Source organism: Lepidochelys olivacea (genome assembly GCF_965140295.1).
Source record: "Lepidochelys olivacea isolate rLepOli2 genome assembly, chromosome: 9".
Taxonomy (NCBI): Eukaryota; Metazoa; Chordata; order Testudines; family Cheloniidae; genus Lepidochelys; species Lepidochelys olivacea.
In genome coordinates, this window is record NC_140419.1 from 42,587,584 (window position 1) to 42,607,222 (window position 19,639).

At 43.8% G+C, this 19,639-nt stretch overlaps 1 protein-coding gene across 3 annotated transcripts in view; it reads left to right on the forward strand.

The window, feature by feature from the left end:
- Positions 1-16,132: 16,132 nt before the first annotated feature.
- Positions 16,133-19,639, forward strand: part of ITM2C (integral membrane protein 2C) — a 46,181-nt gene continuing 42,674 nt past the window's right edge. The window contains exon 1 of one of the 3 annotated variants that reach the window (XM_084638299.1): positions 16,133-16,596. In XM_084638299.1, the coding sequence (XP_084494425.1) occupies positions 16,495-16,596 (102 nt within the window). In that variant the 5' untranslated portion in view covers positions 16,133-16,494. Of the gene's footprint in view, positions 16,597-17,235; positions 17,374-19,639 lie in introns of those variants that run through there. The other 2 variants (XM_084638297.1, XM_084638298.1) reach the window with 2 other exon arrangements.

Here is a 19,639-nt window from a genome sequence, read left to right on the forward strand (position 1 = left end):
CGGGAATACTTGCTGAGAACTTGGCTGGTAGTATTTTTGTTGCTGTTGAATATTCCTATCATATTTCAGTAGCACCTAAGGGTTAAGGCCCCAGACATGATACCAATAAAACAAAATGTCTAGATTTGTATTGCTACAGCTTTTACAGGTTCTTGAATTTCTGGTTAAGATGAACTGTAAATCAAGGTTTCGATTGACTTCTAAATATTTAATAAAACTAGCAGAGAATTAAAATAATTTTAATCCAGGGGGCGATCCAAGTGCAAAGAGTTATCTTGTTTATCTTTGCACTGAGTGCAGCATTGCTTAGCCTCACAAGTTCTGAATGTTTCACCTAACAAAGTTACACATTTTAATTACACTTGTGGTTTAAAATTCAGTTAAATTAATTAAAGTCAGTCTGTTCCCTAGAAGAACATGCTGATCTTGGGTATGAAATCTTCTGGCTTAAGAGGAATGTTACAGTTACTGATTACAGACATTCTTTCACGCAAAATGCAGAGGGTTCCTTGGCCTATTAATTACAGAGACACACTCATCCTGTTCTCTTTGGTTCAATCCACTGGAAAAATTCAAAATGACCATTTGCCATATATTGATCTATATATAGACAAAGCTATGCTGTGTGTGTGTATATTTCCCACAAAGGGAAATATATATATATATATTTGTAAAAAGAAAAGGAGGACTTGTGGCACCTTAGAGACTAACAAATTTATTAGAGCATAAGCTTTCGTGAGCTACAGTATACAGCCACTGTATGCATCCGATGAAGTGAGCTGTAGCTCACGAAAGCTTATGCTCTAATAAATTTGTTAGTCTCCAATGTGCCACAAGTACTCCTTTTCTTTTTACAGATACAGACTAACACGGCTGCTACTCTGAAACCTGTCATATATATATTTATTTCTCTTTGTGGGAAATCTCAGAACAAAGACTTGGCAATAAACACCACTTTCGTTTGCAAATGGGAGAGACAGCCATTGATGTCAATGAAGCTAAGACAATTTACACTGGCTCCGGATCTTGACCAGTCTGTAACCTGGGTGTACAGTCAAAGAGTAGAGAATTTGCTCAAAGAGAACCTAGGCATTTTTGCATTTCTGCCTAGATAATATAAGTCAAAAATCCCTTACCATTTAGAAGAGAATAATCAAGGAGAGACCAGGACTTCAAGTATGCATGCATGGCAAGAGGAAGAAGTGGTGTTTAAAGGTCAGAGTGCTCTCCTGAGTCTGAATAAGAGGGCTGTATTGAAAGGGTAAAGGAAACATTTAACAGAGAAATTTCAGCTCCTATGTCTCCTCATCAGGTGCGGCACAGAAGAGGTAGAATAAGAGTGAAAACTGCAATGCTGGCTAGGTGTTTAAAGCAAAATGGAAAATAAATGAGCCATTGCTTTTTATTTTAATGAGGAGGAATGGATTTGTGCTCTTTTTAGCTTCTTTATGGCATAAAAGAGCAGCTGGAATATTTTTCATTAACCAAAATGTTTTTTTCTGCCCTTAAAAACAACAAAAAGCCTCCCAACCCCAAATCAATGGAAAATATCAGGAAAGTCATTACTGTTTTCCTTGCTTTTGGTGAAGGACTTCGTTGGGAATCTCAGACATAAGCCTTTAATCTAAGAGGTGGGATGTTATATTTTTTTACAAAGACACCTTTTCTCCCAAGTGCTTTTCAGACATTTGAGTTATATAGGCATTAGCAAAAATTACAAAAATTTGTAAACAGTCTGTCCAAAAAATATTAGTCTGACTAAAATACTGAGTCTGGCTAAAACCATTATTAAAATCACTTAGGTTTCATTTAGATGGCCTGTCAGTTATCAGACTATAGGTTCTTTGATCATCCACAGAATCTTCCAGGGAAAGCAGAATAGGCCTGAATTTCTAATTTTAATAAAACTTCAGAAAACCAAAACTTTCCGTAAACACGTTTAATAAAGGAAAGAGTACAAATACATTTTTAAATTTTAATTTACAGGGCACTTTAAAAGCATGTAAGTGGCAACTCCTGTGAGATTGTTGGAGGAGAAGATTACCAAAAAGATTCTCCCTTTGGCAAATGTTAAACAAGCTGCACCAGATCTTGACTGGCTCTTGTAGGTGAGCATTAAAAACAACCAAATCAGAGGGTGAGCTGCCTGGATCAAGATTGTAAAAGGATTTATAGGTCAGCATGGGCATCTTTATTCTGATACACAAACGTGAAAGTAGTGGTACAGCTTATATAATAAACTGCACAGTATGTGTCACTGAGAACCCTGAAAATACTGCTAGTAAAAGTCAAAGGTTTGGTTAGGACTAGTTCACGCCGTACAACAATCCATATCACAGGGACACACTATAGTAACTTAAAAGTTTATCATGTTGACCATGGGAGCTGCATGCTGAAAAGTCTGCAGCTTTTGTAAATTGTACCGTTTGGAGAGAGATCATGGGACTTCAGTCTCTAACCAAGCCTTTTCCCAAAGGAAGGTCTGCAGTGTTTGGAACAGATTTGGGATGCATAACAAGAAGCCGAAGGTGCCACAACCAGATAAGATATCTTGAGACACATCTCCACCCTTTAAAGCATTCTCTTTAGTCATTGGGATCTTTGCCTCATTGCTATTTGAATTTTCTACTAATTGCTGCTGTGATTAGTACCAAATTGGCTAAAGATATCCAAAATGTCCAGACTTTTAATAGGTACTGTACTAAAAATATCCTTTCTAAACATATTAAACTGCGTGATATCAGGAAAGTTCACTTTTGATTGAGATTGTCCATGATCTGTAACTACACATCTGCTTCTGAAGACAATCAATTATGAAATTTAAATTAAATAATGTGCATACTGTCGGGGATGGGATAGAGTTGACATAAGTGCTCTGTCACCTAGGCAATGGAACTTGCTGCTATAGTAACCTGAAAATGGCATTACTCATTAAATATGAATTTTAAGAAACAGAAAGCATTGAAGTTACAAGAAAGGTGTTTAAATCTCCTCTGTATAATCAAATTAAACCACCTACCGTACTTTTAAAATATTTACAGGAAAGGTCAAATAAGCCCATAATGAAAGGTTTTATTCCAGACAATTTGATTTCAAACTGTGCACTGTAAAACATGGAGCCAATCGTCACACAGCAAACTGGTGCATACGCAGTTACATGCTGCCATGCACATCATCTCTGGCACCCTGCATCCGACTCTACTCCCATGGCTCCCAGGTCTGACCAATATTGCTCCTCCTCATATCAGATGAGAGGTTGTCACTGGCGAGTTACTGGAGAAAGTACGTGCCAACTCAAGCCTGCCGCTGCACAATGACCTTTTAAAACCACCAGCTGCACGTTTGCTGTCACCCATTATGGTCTCATCCACCACGCGAGGATGTTAGGGTGGAAACCCTCTGGCGAGAGGAATGGAATCCATTATAATCCCCAACCAGTCCCTCGTCGCCGACCCCACAATCTGCCCGCCTAGTTTTGACCTGCCCCGTCGCCAATGGTCCCTGTTGAACAGGTTCCGGACCGGATACGGTCTCTGTGCAGCCAACCGGTATCTCTGAGGCCTTTGTGACCTCCCTTTGTGCAGCTGCTGACTATGTTCACCGGTGGCCTAGAAGAACTGCATCACGCCACTGAAGATGCCATTGCTTGGCTAGATGATGATGCACATGCTAAATAAAATAACTGTAAAATACATTTCTTTTGCACAGAAATGCAACACAGCTGCCTATTGCTGTTTGTTTCATCCACTGACACTTAGAACTCATGCAATTAGCTGAAACAGAGCATATTGAATTGCTTTTTCAGTGCTTGTATATTGGCACTTCTGGCTACTAATTACTGTGGCATTATTCCACTTGACCTGATGATTTAACTATGAAACTATCCCTTCCGTTCAATAAGGGATTACCAATATGTCATAGAGCTTGGGCCAGCCATCTTAAAACACAGGTTGGCAACAGATTGTGCCGAGAAGGATTCCAGTGTTCTCTCCCGTCCTCCCACAACTTGTCTTTATTATTAGGCTTGGAAAGATTAGATTTTTGTCAGTAAATGTCAATTTCACCAAATACACACCACCCCCAACAAAAAAATATTTCCATCTATGATAATCAAAAATTTCAGGGAGACAAAGTAAGAAAAATGCTGCTTGAGAACTTAGTAGAGTTTCACTGAAGGATATTTACTTTGTATATTTTGATATGCGATGCTGACAATTTGTATTTTAATGGTTATCAAGCTTTAACTTTTTGAATCTCAAAGGCTACTGTCATTACATAATTATTGTCTGATCCCTCGCATGATTTTCTACAACTGGCCATTTAAATAGATAAAAATAAAATAGCTTAAAAATAAACATTGATATTACCCGTCAAAATGATAAAAACATAAACATTGGATTCTGCCAAGCCTATTTATGATGGAGACTGTGCTGCATTGAAAGGAGTCTTTATTAGTATACAAGATCTTCTGGCTGCCGATGGAGCCCTAGAAGATTATCCCTGAAGACTGAATTCTGCAGAGCATCAGGACCTGAAGAGGCTGTCTGCAAGATTTGTCCTCTCTCCCTCTGGAAAATAAGTCCATCTTGCAATTACAGATCCTAGTTTCAGAACACTCCTCTCATTTGTATACAATCTTTGATATTAAATAACAGAAATAAGGGGCGTGTTAATGACTCTCATAGTTAAGGTTGCATGAGTGTTTCCATTATTCTTAATCCCTTTTTGAGTTTCTCTCGGTTTTCCGAAATGTTCACTTATCAGGGAGAAGTTTCCTAGATTTGGCATTTGCCTACAAGGATTTTTTTTTAAAGTTTGTATAACAAATAGTTCAGCTGCTTGAGAACAAGGAGAGTGATAAGTAATTACCATTATAGACAAAAAAAAAAATCTTGAAACCTTTTTTCCCCCCAACAAAGCTCTCCTGGAGGAATGCCCCTTTGAGTTTTTGGATGACAATTTGGCTTTAATCGGTGTGCCAGGTGAAAGTGTTTGTAAACACCGCTGTATATCTGAATATGAATGTATGCTGGCAGGTCTCTAACGTGCCTTGCACTGTGCCACAACTTTCAATAGACTCAAATGTCTAAATCTTCATTCAGTTCAATTAGCTTGCATACGTGGTATTGGTGGGAGTAGATACCGCCATAGCTACTTTCCCTGTAGCTACCATACTCTAGTGCAGTGGCTCTCAAGCTTTTTTCACATGTGATCTACACTCCACCCATGGTTTCTTTCCAGACCTCACCCCAAATCCCACTATGCATTATATTAGGTGTTCTATGAACATGCCACAGGGCAGCTTCTGCCCCAAAGAGCCTGAAGTCTAAAAAGACCTAAGGAGAAAAACAAACAAAAGGATCACGATACAACGTACATAAAAATAGTTAGCATTGTGATAGGTACATGTCTTGTAAGTTTCCTTTTTTTGAAGAAAGAAGCTACATAGGAAAACTGCATGGTGAGTTATCACAATACATTTTATCATGTCCCCCACCCCCGCTCCCCTGGCAATTATACCTATGAACCCTATCAGTTGGTCAGTTCCCCATAGGGGGATCACTGGGTCTCTAGAAGGGATTTGAAGGAGGGAAGCACAGAGATTTTTCCAGTCCTGTTTGGGGAAGACTGTTCCATGCTTAATGGTGGCATGAAAGAGAGTGCAGAGCGAAGGGAATGTCTGGTCATTCAAAGATGGCACAGCATCATTATTGGTGGAGGAAGTAGTTATAATCTACCGTGACTTGGGAACCAACAATTTCAGAGCCCCTTGTTCCCTCTTCAACTCGTAGATGCAGTTGCGTCCTGGAGAATGCTCTTGCTGGCTGTCTTCAGGAGTGAACTACTTAAGAGGGTGAGTGACAGGTATTCTTGGTGAAGGTCCCTTGGTTCTGGCATTCATTCCATGTGTCCCACCCAAATGAGTATTTGGTGATTTTTAGGATGCAGTTGAATTTGTGTGCTCTGGATTTTATTCAATTTGGGCTGCCAGCAAAGAGACACTTAAAGGATAGGGGCTAGATTGATTTCTGCTAACTGCTGGTTTTAGCTTCTTTGAATTTTTGTGATATGTGCTCACAATATAAATAAATGTGACTCTCCTTTGCCCTGGAAGCTTTGTGTCAACCATGAAATACAGAGATCTTATTGACTATTAATTAGGTGCCTGAGGAGTATGGAGAGAATGCTGCACATTGCTAGGAGAATGCACTTAGGGACTGATGATTATTCCTGAGTGATCCAATTTTCAGTAGCTTTCGGTACTTTAAACAAGATAAAGGCAATTTTCCAAGTGTCTGAATGAAAAGATTGCTCACTGAGTCATTTCCCCCACAGGACGGTGACAGAGTGAGAGGATGCTCAGACGATTGTTCAGCTCTCATTGTTAGTAGGGTAAAACAGACATCACATCTCCGAAAGGCTGGCCAGGATGTCAATGATCACAATCGCATGTAGGGTGTGTTTTCAGCATTAGGTTGCAGTATAGGGAAACACTTGAAGGAAGGCAAAAAGGCCTGTGTGTTTAAACCCCCAGTTGTGGTGAGCGGGGAAATAACAGTCCTAAATCCTATAAATGTTTGATCAATGAATTGACACTAGTTACAGCTGTAGGTAGCTAGAGGGGTTTTAGGGATTCCTGCTCCACCCTTACAGTATGTTAGTAACTACTGGTGTGGTGTCCTGTAATAGTCCTTCACTTCCACTAATAGCTGTAATGAGGACTTAAATGTCCACTTCCTGCCATGTCAGAATGAGCCCTCCTGAGTGCAGTACAAAATCTGGAGACATTCCTCAGGATCTGCCATTCGGTGAAGGGGAGCAAACTCATTTTTGGGTTCATCCCTGTTGTAAAAACACTATAGTACCTATCCCAGGGTTGTGGAAATCAGCACATCACCTGCTGCAGGCTCGATGGGATTGATCTTTCCTCCCCAACTAAAAATTGCTGGAGAGTTGTTGTTGATATTCTGTTTCGTGCACCTGCTCTCTTCAGGGTAGGTGTTCTGTAAGGAAGCATTTTACCCATGCGGAGCTTAGTCACTTTCACTCATAGCAGCCCTAAAGCAGAATTGCAATGCTGCTGTCCCTCACCAGTAGCCAGCTTGATAAAAGAACAAATACAACAAAAAAGAAAAGGAAATCAGGAAATGCTATATTGGATCACACCATTGTGTAGCAAGTCTTGTATATGCTGCTCCAAAAAAATTGAGTTCACGGCCTGGCCTCAATATAATGCATCTGGTCAACTCTACAATGTTGTACATAGTGGAGAAAGTTCTTTCTGATCCCATACAGGTGATCATCTTACGACCTGTAGTATGAGATATGATTGGCATTGTCTTCACTAACTACAAGTGCACATGTATGGTTGTGTATAAAATATCAGTACAAACTTCCATATTCTCATAAAATTATCCAGCCCTTTTTATGGGCAGCTGAAGTGGTCATATTCCAAACCTTGATGTTCCTAGCATTCAAAAGTCCATGATGATTAAGGGCACATTCATTTGGAGACCAGTATCTAGCAGTGTAGAAGATCAGTGCAACCAGGCTCCAGCTTTTCAGTCTCCAGGAGTTAGACTTTATTTATTCTTACCCTTTAAGAATAACAGGTATGTAATTTTCTCCTAAGTATGTAATGCTAATAGATCCCCACTCTGTGCCTTCTACTGTGTCTAACCATCAGTTCCATTTCTGAACCAAAGGTAGGAAGCACAAAAGAATGGAGCTTTTGGGGTCACCGTACTATCTCAGCACGGTCAGGCTTGTGCCACCCACTGGGGAGGCAAATTGATGAATCTAGGGCGATTAAACTATGAGTATGCTCCCTGGTTATGAAATCTAATAGGGTGTCATTTAAGAGTGAAATTATATTCTATATTTGATGATATACTTAAATTACAGGTAATTTCCCTGTCTCTTCCAATTAAACAAGTTAATTACAGGTATGTATGTTGCAAAGAACAAAGCAAAGATATGGGTGCACTTTCTATCTCTGTGTGTACTCCTTTAAAAAGTGCATTATGGATCTTTACCAGGAACCCAGAGGTTTTCTATCCCAGCTAATGTGTAATCAATATATCACAGGAAGGTAAAATGAATAAATACAATCAGCTGATTACTGAGCACTGCACATTTTTACAGTGCAGCATTTAGCAGAAGCCACTGTAGGAGATACAATGGGAAAACTGAATTATTTAATGGCTCTAAAATTCACACTTCCTTCCATCCTTGTGATACGTATGGTTGCTCTATGAAAACAACGCCATAAAAACCAACCACTCAAACAAAAACCCAAGCTGGTTCAAGATATATTAAAGATTGCTTTCCGATGCTGTCTGTACTGCTTTAATCCTTTAGATGGATTCCTTGGTTTCTCCATTAGGTAGTGCATTTTAAAAAAGTGCCAAAGAATGGGTTGCTTCTTCAATAAAAGTTTATAAAGTCCTCACTGATCCATTACTTCAGAAGTGCTAGCATGCTGGTGTATTTGATGAAAGATCGGTCAAGTTAATTGTTCCTGGGATTCAACTTAATTGCATACAGGCGATTAGAAACTTTGTTTTGTGGCCTAATAAAGTATCGGGGGTGTTTAATAAAGTGAAGGGGGTGGCAATTTTAAACTGAAACCTGCCACTGAATAATAGAAATGATGGTAGGTTTCAGTTAGATCTTTTATATGAAACACCTCTTGGTCTCCCATGCAAGAAAAGGAACATTTTTTTTTTAACTATGCTACTGATCAACTTTAGGTTAAGTTTGTATCAGCATTTATATTTAAAAAAACTCAGACGAGTGGGCTTGTAGCTGGAGTGTGTTTCTTAATGAAAAATTGCTGTACCCTGAAACTTGGCATATGATGGCCAGAGTGATTTTTCTTAACACATTTAAAATAAATGACTTGGCTAGTTATATAGGTATATAAACAAAAAAAGAGGAGGTTTATCAGAAGGACATGTGTCAATTGTATTGAATGAAAAAGCTTTGATTTAAAATAACTGAAGCAGTTAAGGATTTTAGAACCTAATCTGTTCTCGGGAAACATCCAGTGACCTATGAAGATTGTTTTTTGTTTTATTTTTAATTCACTGTACTGTAACTGAGAAGAAAGCACCTCCAGCTGGACCACCATTTCTGTGTGGGATGGAAATGATATATGTGTTCCTGCTGTCTTCACAAGAGCTTCTGACTAGCAAACTGGTTTGGGGTCTGTGCGTATTCCCATTGACTCACCCGCACAAATGATGAAATAAACCTAGTGGAGCCGTGCTGACTGACTTTGGCTCCATTCAGGAACCAGGGGGAAAGAAGGCTGATAATGCAGACAGTGCATAATGTGTAATGAAAGAGGTGTGGGGGCTCAAGCAATTAGCTGCCGGGGCTTAAGCAATGTTTTTACATTCATAACGGATGCAGCAAACCCAGGGCTATGAACTGCCACACCTAGAGGTGCTGGGGTTCAGCCCCGGCTCAAATTAAGCCCTGGATACAGACTCCATAACTTCCAACATAGTGGTTCCCCCCCCGTCGTGTTGGAAACTTGGGACTTTTACACAGTTTGTTGGTTTCAGTCTTTCCAAATTGCAGACATTATCACAGAGCCAGCAGGGGAGGCAAGGAGCCTGAACTGCCCACTCAGCCCTAGACATGAGTCCTTCATAACTAGGGCCCTACCAAATTCATGGTCATAGCATTTTAAAAATAATAAATTTCATGATGTTGGCTATTTAAATCTGAAATGTCACGGTGTTGTAATTGCAGGGGTCCTGACCCCAAAAGGAGTTGGGGGGGGGAGTCACAAGGTTATTGTAGGGGGGTTGCAGTACTGCTACCCTGACTTCTGTGCTGCTGCTGGCAGCGATGCTGTCTTCAGAGCTGGGCAGCTGGAAAGCGGTGGCTGCTGGCCAGGAGCCCGGATCTGCCAGCAGCCGCAATGCAGAAGTAAGGATGCCTGGTGTGGTACTGCTACCCTTACTTCTGCCCTGCTGCCTTCAGAGCTGGGCCCTCAGTCACCAGCCACCACTCTCCAGCCACCCAGATCTGACAGCAGTAGCGCAGAAGTCAGGGTGGCATGGTATGGTAAGGTATTGCCACCCCAACTTCTGCGCTGCTGCTGGCGGGGGGCACTGCCTTGAGAGATGGGTGCCTGGCCCACAGCCGCCACTCTCCAGTCGCCCAGCTCTGAAGGCAGAGCAGAAGTAAGGGTGGCAATACTGTGACCCCTCCCCTAAAATAACCTTGTGACCCCCCCTGCAACTCCCTTTTGGGTTAGGACCCCCAATTTGAGAAACAATGGTCTCCCCCCATGAAATCTGTATAGTGTAGGGTAAAAGCACACAAAAGACGAGATTTCACGGGGGGGAGACCAGATTTCATGGTCTGTGACGTGTTTTTCATGGCCGTGCATTTGGTAGGGCCCTATTCATAAGAGAGAATGGATAGATTATCTGGGAACATTGGCTTCAGCCACAGTATCTGTTCTGTGAACTGGGGACTCGACCCTTCAGTGCGGTCAATCTGGTGCATTGGCTCAGCATTCCTGTCAGTTTAAAAAAAGCATGAACTATTGTACACAGGAGGCAGCCAGGGTAGCTCTGTTCTTTATCGATAGCATTTGGGTTGCATAAGAAGTAAAGAAACGTTATCACTATAGGGAGTTTTTGTGCTAACAAAACACTGTATTATGCTACTTTTCATTACATTTCTCCCTAGCAAATCAACAAACTAATTCTATCAGGACTTCATTAATTAGCTTCAGAAACCTCATGCTTAATTCTTTCACCATCCTTCTCAAATGTGAATGTTATAAAACCTCCATTACTTCTCTCCCCAGTTCTGCAATCAGATCCATGTCGGCAGATTCTCCCCATATGGATAAAATTGGAGGACTGGTGCTTTAGACTGTAAGTGTTATGGGGCAAGAATCATAATTTCATATATGTTTGTATGGAGCCTTAGGCTGTGGAGCCCTGATCTGGATTTGGGTCTTTGGGTGCAATGGTGGTATTCATATTTAATAACAATATATGAATAAGAAGGTTGTTCTCTTAGTGCCTGGCCTTAAATAAATCAGAGGGCATTGTGTGAACGATCACTGTTATTTATCAGCATTTCTTGTGAGATTTAGCTTTATTCTTGTTTTGATCCCTGAGTTTTGAGTTTGATCTCTGACTTCTTGTGTGGCAGAAGGAGACATGTTGGATAGTTTCTTTATCACTTGAGTGGGGATAAGTAAAGCAGCATTGTTACCACTACAGGGGGTTCTTTTATCAACAAGAGCATTTATTAGTATGGCAGCAGGGCCAAAATAATTGCAAAAGGCTAAATTATTGGCAAGGTCAGAAATTTTATTCAAACTGCGCAGCCTAATGGAATGAACATAGGGCTGGGGAGAGGAATTCCTGAACTCTAAGCCCGGGTGAATCAGCAAGGTCACTTAGGGCAAAATTTTCACCTTTCCCGCCCTCGCCCTCCCCCAAGTGCTGACTTTTTTGAGTGTCCAGCTTGAGATGCCTGGGGCCTTTAAGTGCACAGCATCTCTGAAAATCCAGGTCCATGATATCTCAAATTGAGCTCCCAAATGGGAGGCTACTTTGGAAAACTGTGGCCTTAAACTTTTTGTGTATTAAAACAGGGATCCTGATACATTTACCTGCCTCCCGGAGTGTTGTGAGGTTTCATTAGTTAATGTCTGTATAATGTTTCAGAATTGTAAAATGGTAGCTAAGTGCTAAGTATTATGATTGTTACGATTCAAGTTTTAATCACTGCCAACAATTCCTTCTGCAAATGAAGTTCAGCACTGGGTTAGTCCAAAATATTATCTAAAGCAGCAGCATTCAGCTATTCACAGCCAGAAAGTCACTCTGTCATCAGCTGGAGCCCCAGAGAGCCACAGAATTAATCACATTAGATTTTTTTAAATGTGCATAACACATTTATTATAAAATAAATGTAACACTTAGGCTATGTCTACACTACAAGCTAGGAGTGTGATTCCCCTGCTCGTGTACACATACTCTCATTGAGCTAACATGAGTATAAGTAGCAGTGGGTACGTACTCAGCCCGGCTAAGCCATGCTGCTGCTGCCCCTACTCATGCTACCCCAGCTCCACTGTATTATTTAGACTCGTCCTTGCTCAGTGAGAGCTGGTGCAATTGTGTACATGAGCAGGGGACTCACACCCTAGCTCAGAGTGTAGACATAGCCCATAAGGGACAGCAGGGTAAGCTCACTTCCACCTGAAAATGCTGGGAGCCTATTGTTAGAATCATTAGAATATCAGGGTTGGAAGGGACCTCAGGAGGTCATCTAGTCCAACCCCCTGATTAAAGCGGGACCAATCCCCAATTATGTTTTTTTTGCCCCAGATCCCAAAGTGGCCCTCTCAAGGATTGAGCTCACAACCCTGGGTTTAGCAGGCCAATGCTCAAACCACTGAGCTATCCCTCCCCCCTGAACTAACAAATGTTACTACCACTGAAGAGATTAGAAAGTATATTTTTTCTGATTTCTTTATTTAGCACACTGGCCAGCATCTGCAGTTCTTTACTCAGCACTTTGTATACAAATGGTTTCAGTATAGCCACTAGGAAATGAATCAGTTTCCCCCTGTTGTTTGTGTAGGCCTGTAGCATGCTGCAGCCCAGAGCTGGCTTTAAATGAGCTCCGGTCCTGCCTTGTGACAAAGTCTGACAGTTAAACAAAACTGAAATAAAACTGGTGAGGGTTTTTCTCCCAACCCTCCTCTGCAGCCTGGAATGCAGGCTGCTCTCTTTTTCCCTACCACAAGGAAAGGCTAGCAATGCCTCCTCTTCCTACCAGTATCTCTCCTACTCTAAAGGTAGAGGCGGATGATAAGATACATTTCTTCCAGAGAGGGGAGCCCTGCTCTACCCTACATTACGAGGCTCCTGATTCCAGATATGTCTACACTGCACCTGGGAGGTGTGATTCCCAGCATAGATAGACTCCTGGTAAAAATAGCAATGTGGTACGGCACCCGCTGAGGCTAGCAATCTGAGTCCAAGTCTGCCGAACCCCCTGGGTCCAAACAGTAACCTGGGTTTTTCCCAGAAACCACCTGTTTCCCCAGAACCACTTTCTCTTTCTGTGTCTGCTTCTGCCATGCTCTAGATCTACATCTACTGCAGAGCTCTTGTAACACGGTAGCCTGGCCTTCTGAGACTTCCCCCACTGGCTCCTGAGGACCAGCATACCAATGAGAAACTCTGACACAACATGTGAGGAAACATCAATTTTATTTAAAAAAAAATTGGGAGGTGGGGGGTAGATACAGGCAAGTTAACTTCCCTGAAAGTCTTAAGTTTGGTGAAATTGATTAGTTTCAAGTTGAGTGTCTCTTTAAGACATTTATAAAATGGACGAAATGAAGGTTGAAGTATTTGACATTTTCACTTGTTAGTTTGATACGGGCAGAAATAATGATTGCATTCACCTGTCCCTCTGCACCTGTTGTTTTAGGAGTTGATCCTGCAAAGATCCTTATTAGCCTAACTTCAGTGCTAGGCAAATTGGTTGAAACTATAGTAAAGAACAGAATGATCAGACACACAGATGAACACCATTTTTGGGGGGAAGAGTCAACATGGCTTTTGTAAAGGGAAATCATGCCTCACCAATCTATTAGAATTCTTTGAGGGGGTCAACTAGCATGTTGACAAGAGGGATCCAGTGGATATAGTGTACTTAGATTTTCAGAAGGCCTTTGACAAGGTCCCTCACCAAAGGCTCTTAAGCAAAGTAAGCAGTCATGGGATAAGAGGGAAGGTTCTCTCAGAGAACAATAACTGGTTAAAAGACAGAAAACAAAGGGTACCTTCACTATAATGGCAGTTCTGGTCACCCCATCTCAAAAAAGAGATATTAAAATTGGAAAAGGTACAGAGAAGGGAAACAAAAATGATTCGGGGTATGGAACAGCTTCTGTATGAGGCGAGATTAAAAATGGGATGTTTCAGCGTGGAAAAGAGACGACTAAAGGAGGATATGACAGAGGTCTATAAAATCATGAGTGGTGCGGGGAAAGTGAAAAAGGAAGTGTTGTTTATTCCTTTACACAACACAAGAACCAAGTCACCCAATGAAATTAACAGGCAGCAGATTTAAAACAAACAAAAGGAAGTGCTACTTTACACAACACACAGTCAACCTATGAAACTCATTGCCAGGGGATGTTCTGAAGGCCAAAACTATAACTGGGTTAAAAAAAGAACTACAGAAGTTCATGGAGAAAAAGTCCATCAATGGCTATAAGCCAAGATCGCCAGGGATGTAACCCTGTATACTGGGTGTCTCTAGCCACTGTTTGCCAGAAGCTGGGCATGGACAACAGGGGATGGTTCACTCAATAATTACCTGTTCTGTTCATTCCCTCTGAAGCACCTGGCATTGGCCACTCTCGAAAAACAGGATATTGGGCTAGATGGACCATTGGTCTGACCTAGTATGGCTGTTCTTAGAGACATCCTGATGAAACTGATTGAGTGGTTGCCTTAGGAAAAGATGAATAGTTGTGATCCTTTAAAGACATATGCACATGTTTAACTTTACTGGCTTGACTTTATGTGGTTACTTGCAGTGCATAAGTCTTTGCAGGATTGGGGCCATACATTGCCATATTTTTTCCTGAGGCCAATACCACATCATCCTTCTGAGGATGTCTAATCTTATCAAACCTGAGCAGAGACCTGTATGAATATGGTTCAAGTGCTACATATTGAGTAAAGCTGGTCCAATAGTGGTTGTGTTCTAGAAAACAAATCTCATAGATAGTTGACGTTTGAAATGTGACTACTGGCTGGTGCAGTAATCATCTGTATATGTATAAGAATGGATTTTTAACTTGTAACATTCAGAGCTTGAGTATGCTCTTCAGTGGTGCACATTACTAAACATCTTGTCAAATCAAGCCCTTTCCCCAAAATATAGGAAGATATGTGCTGCACATTGTTAGTATTTTTTATACAGCACCTGAAGGCATCCTAGGCACACAAAGGCAGAGGTCCCTGCCCTGAAGACCATGCAACCTAAGGTCCAAGTGAAGTGACTGCAGGATGAGGGCCTAATTTTAGACATGACACAAGTAGTGAGTGTAATGGAGGGGAAGGAATACGAAAAGATAAGGTTTACCCTGATAAAATCAAGTGTTTGCTCATTTATGCTAAGGGCACATCATGTTTGTTCCATTAGACTTATTTATTAATGGTAAATTAACTCACTTCTTGTAGGCCAAAGGCAATACAGGATTGATTTTTGGTTTTAGGGGGGATTCGCATGAGGAGAGGATGTTATGTGGAACAGGGATCGGGGCATCACATATAGGGGTGCAGCCTGTATCTGAAGAATCTGGTCTGTATATACCTTTGAGTTATCTAATGCATATTTATACCATAGATCACAATGCCTCCATGAGAAATATTTTTCCTAAACTTACAAGCCTGAAAAGAGAGTAAAATAAATGCATAAAACCATGAACAACTAGCATTCTCTCTTACATGGAGAAAAGCAAGGTTAGGCAGAGTTTGTGTCCTCCCCCATTGTCTCTCTTGAATCTAGGATGTTTTGTTATAGAAGTGCTAAGTTTTATTATTTATTATTAATGTAGCACATCTGGTATGCAAAAGTCTCTGCAATCCCTAAACAATGGAGGTGATCAAGTATGAACTCCAGCCTTAACTTTCAGCTGTTGGGTTTGCCAATTTAAGCCAGCTGCTACACTATTTTAACATTTAGGGCTAGATTAGATATTCTTACATTGACTAGTATCCTACTCCATGAGTGGTCTCATGGGAGTTGTTAAACTACTCTTGGGGCAAATCGTTAGTAAACGCCAGGAAAGGTACCAGGATCTGGTTAGTGATGGATGCTTTCCCAATACGTTTAAGAAGTGCATGACAATTTTTGTTTTTAAACTGGAATACTGAAGTGAGAAAACAAAGCCCAGCTTCCACTGTTGTGTGTTGTATTAGGACTAATTCAGGGCAAGTGTGACTCTAGCCATGATAGGGGAAAGACTTTATCCATGTAACTGATCCAAATCTTTGTCATTTGTACGCAGAGGGGAGGGGAGTGTAAGTAGGAGGGAAGAAAAGGGCACAAAGAGGAATGGGATAAAGCGTTCCTTGGCTAAGCGGTTACAGACGCTGTAACTTTTTCATGCGTCTGATCAGCTCCTGCAGCGCAAAAGGCGCCCTGCAAACCCAGCGCGCTGGGAAAGGCTGCAGGGGTGTGTAACTGGTGCGTTGCACGGAGCTCCTCTTCTCCCCCCATCCCCTGGAGCCACAAACCCAGGGGCGCCGTTTCCACCCAGAGAGGCCAGTTTCACAACGCGGAGCGGGTGCCCGGAGGGGAAGCACGGAGCGGCCCTTAACTCTTGCAGGGACTGGCTTGCGGCGCCTGCGCCGGTGCTGCCGGGGGTGAGCGGCGGCGGCGGCGCGAGCGGGCTGTCCCGGGGCGCAGCGCCGAGCCATGGTGAAGATCAGCTTCCCGCAGCCGGCGGCCGGGCTCAAGCCGGAGAAGGCGGCGGAGGGCGATGGGGCCCATTCGGAAATTCTCCTGCCTCCGTGCGCGGTGAGTCGGGGCGCTCTCTGCCCCGGGCCCGGGGAGCAGCAGGGCGCAGTCCGCCGCCAGCCGCCGCGGTGCCCGGGGAGCCGGGATGGCCGCTCTGTGGGCGGCCCGTGCCTTGGGCTATGGGGCTCCCCCCATGCACGGTGAGCCTGGCGCTGGGGGCTCCAGGCAGGGGAGCGCCCCCATGCACGGTGAGCCTGGCGCTGGGGGCTCCAGGCAGGGGAGCGCCCCCATGCACGGTGAGCCTGGCGCTGGGGGCTCCAGGCAGGGGAGCGCCCCCCTCCCCCGCCCCCATGCACGCTGAGCCTGGCGCTGGGGGCTCCAGGCAGGGCAGCGCCCCCCTCCCCCGCCCCCATGCACGCTGAGCCTGGCGCTGGGGGCTCCAGGCAGGGCAGCGCCCCCCTCCCCCGCCCCCATGCACGCTGAGCCTGGCGCTGGGGGCTCCAGGCAGGGCAGCGCGCCCCCCCCCCCCCGCCCCCATGCACGCTGAGCCTGGCGCTGGGGGCTCCAGGCAGGGGAGCGCCCCCCTCCCCCGCCCCCATGCACGCTGAGCCTGGCGCTGGGGGCTCCAGGCAGGGGAGCGCCCCCCTCCCCCGCCCCCATGCACGCTGAGCCTGGCGCTGGGGGCTGCAGGCAGGGCAGCGCCACCCTGCCATGAGCAGCGTTGGGTGTCCAGATGCGTTTTCCCATCGCCTACCCGGTTCCTAACCCATCCCTAGTCCAGCTTGTTTGGGGGGAAGGTGCTACAGAATGTATCTGTGCTTGCTTCCTCTGTGTATGGTGAGTCTGGGGAGCCCCGAGTTTCTCCCCCTTCAGCCCCCCGTCCCCCTTGTGCTTTGCTAGTCTTGGTGGCCAGGGGGCTTGTGGGGTCATTTTAGGCCCCAGAGCCGGAGCAGCGAGCTTGGAGCACAGAGAGCGCGTGCTGGCTCGGTAAAAAATGTGCATTGCCTCCCGCCCTGGTTTGGGTTTCTTATTTTGCTACAGAGCTTTTAAAGTGAAATCCTGCTTGCGAAGGCGGTTTACCTCTTCCACCCCCCTGGGCGGTAGTGGCCTGGTAGAGTCGGGGAGCCCGGAAATGATGTTTACGATGGCTCGGGTCCCTGCTTTTGCTTCGTTTTAGGCTTCCTTGATACCACCCCGCTCCTCTGCTGCAGTCCTGCTGCGTTTCAGTTGTGTTTGATCTTTCCTTTGCACGTTTTCCCTCTTACCTAGAAGGAATGGCTGTCATTTCCCTTGGAGATTTAAATAGCCCTGACTCCAAAGCCTGCCTGGAACATAAATAAAACAGCCCCCTTTACCATTTGGGCTTTTTTGTTGTTGTTGTTGTTAGTTTGTTTCTAGATAGTTGAGTCTGTATGGGGAGATCTCTTCCTCCTTCAACTCCCCACAACCCAACCCAACCTATCCCATCTCCAGATATCCTGCTGAGTCCTTGGGGTGGGCACTGTCTTTGTCCCTGTTAGTTAGGAAACTGTCCTTGACTCTTGTGAACTGCAGCCCCCTTTGTCTGGATGTTAGATGGACTTGGAATGAAAAAAACATCAGCAGATCTTGGCACACCGTTGACTTGTCAGGTAAACGAGTCCGGATGTCCCAGTAACATGTGTTCCACCCACCCCCATAGCTGGCCTTACTTACGTTTGCTATTAAAGGGCTGCCCATTGAAACAAGGGCCCATTCTTTTCTGCCTGTTCCTGAAGTCATATAATGCTGAATTTGTGACATCAGCCAGTTCCATGGCAACAGATTGTGATGACATAGGTACAAGATTATAATTGTACTGCTCAATCAGGGAGAAGCTGGGATGTGAGAGGGGGAGACATTGGGTGTTTGCTTGATGGTAGCAAGGGAAAAACAGAGGCATTGGGCAGCTTTTAATATTAATTATACCCATTTTTCACCTCCCTGCCCACACCAAGTTTGACCGGATGTGAATACTCTGTAAGCTTTTTTGGGGGGGGGGAGGGCTCAGTGTAGCTAATGCTTGTGATTTTCTTGCATGAGCAGACACTCTGAAAGAGTCAAAGCTGTATGGCATTGTGGACATTGATTTGTCCTAGGGTGAGAAATGGGCACATTGAGAGGCAGCTGTGCATCCTATTGTAGGGAGTGGTCCTGCTTGGGCAATAAAAATACAAGATGAGACCAATAAATACAAACATTGCAGCAAATAATGCCTTTTGGCCCTAGGCATACACTTGGGTGGAGGTGATCTGGGGCTAATTGTTCCTGGATGATGATCAAATTAAAACATCTTTTGATTGAGGTTTATCATTAGCGTGGAGAAGAGAGTGGAAGAAATGAAAATCTGGGGTCTTGGGGAAATTCTGGGGTCTTGGCAAGATTAGGAGCAAGGGGGAGGAAGTAGTGATAAAGTGTAACTAAGAGTATGGCACAGTTGTGTTCAGATTGTTCAGTTTTTCCAAAATAGGAGTTGATGTTCCTGTCTTGAATTTACTTTGCTGGCTTTGATTTACTTTTGGTGATGGATGATTGAGAAAGGAAAGGTCTTGCACAGAGGCGACTATTGGGATGGACACAAAGTGAGGCACCAGCTAAAGGGAAGTGGGGGAGGGGGGCGCTGTGCCGCGCCTGTGGAGATTTGTTTCCTGCCAGGCACAGAGGTGTATGGGGGTATTATTACCTCCTGGGAGTACAAGGTTGTTCTTGGGATCCTGGGATCTAACTGAGGCTGATGTGTCCCAACCAGGGAATGCGGTAATGTGGTAATCGGCAGTGCTTATTGCATGCTAGTGGCTGTGTATATGGTACCTCTCAGTTGGAATGAAGAATTATTCCTACATGAAAAAGATTCCTTTCCATATGTGACAATATTGACTTCAAGTGCTCCTCAAATCACATAAACTATTATGTGCTAATCCTGCAAGGTGTTCCTTGCGGGTGGACCCCCACTTGAAGTTAATAAAGGTCCATGCAGGTGTGTGTGTGGAGGGTCTGCCTGAACTGAACAACTCACAGGATCAGGACCAGCGTAAATGACAACACCATCTGGTTTAAAATGCTTGTGAAACAGATGGTGGCATTT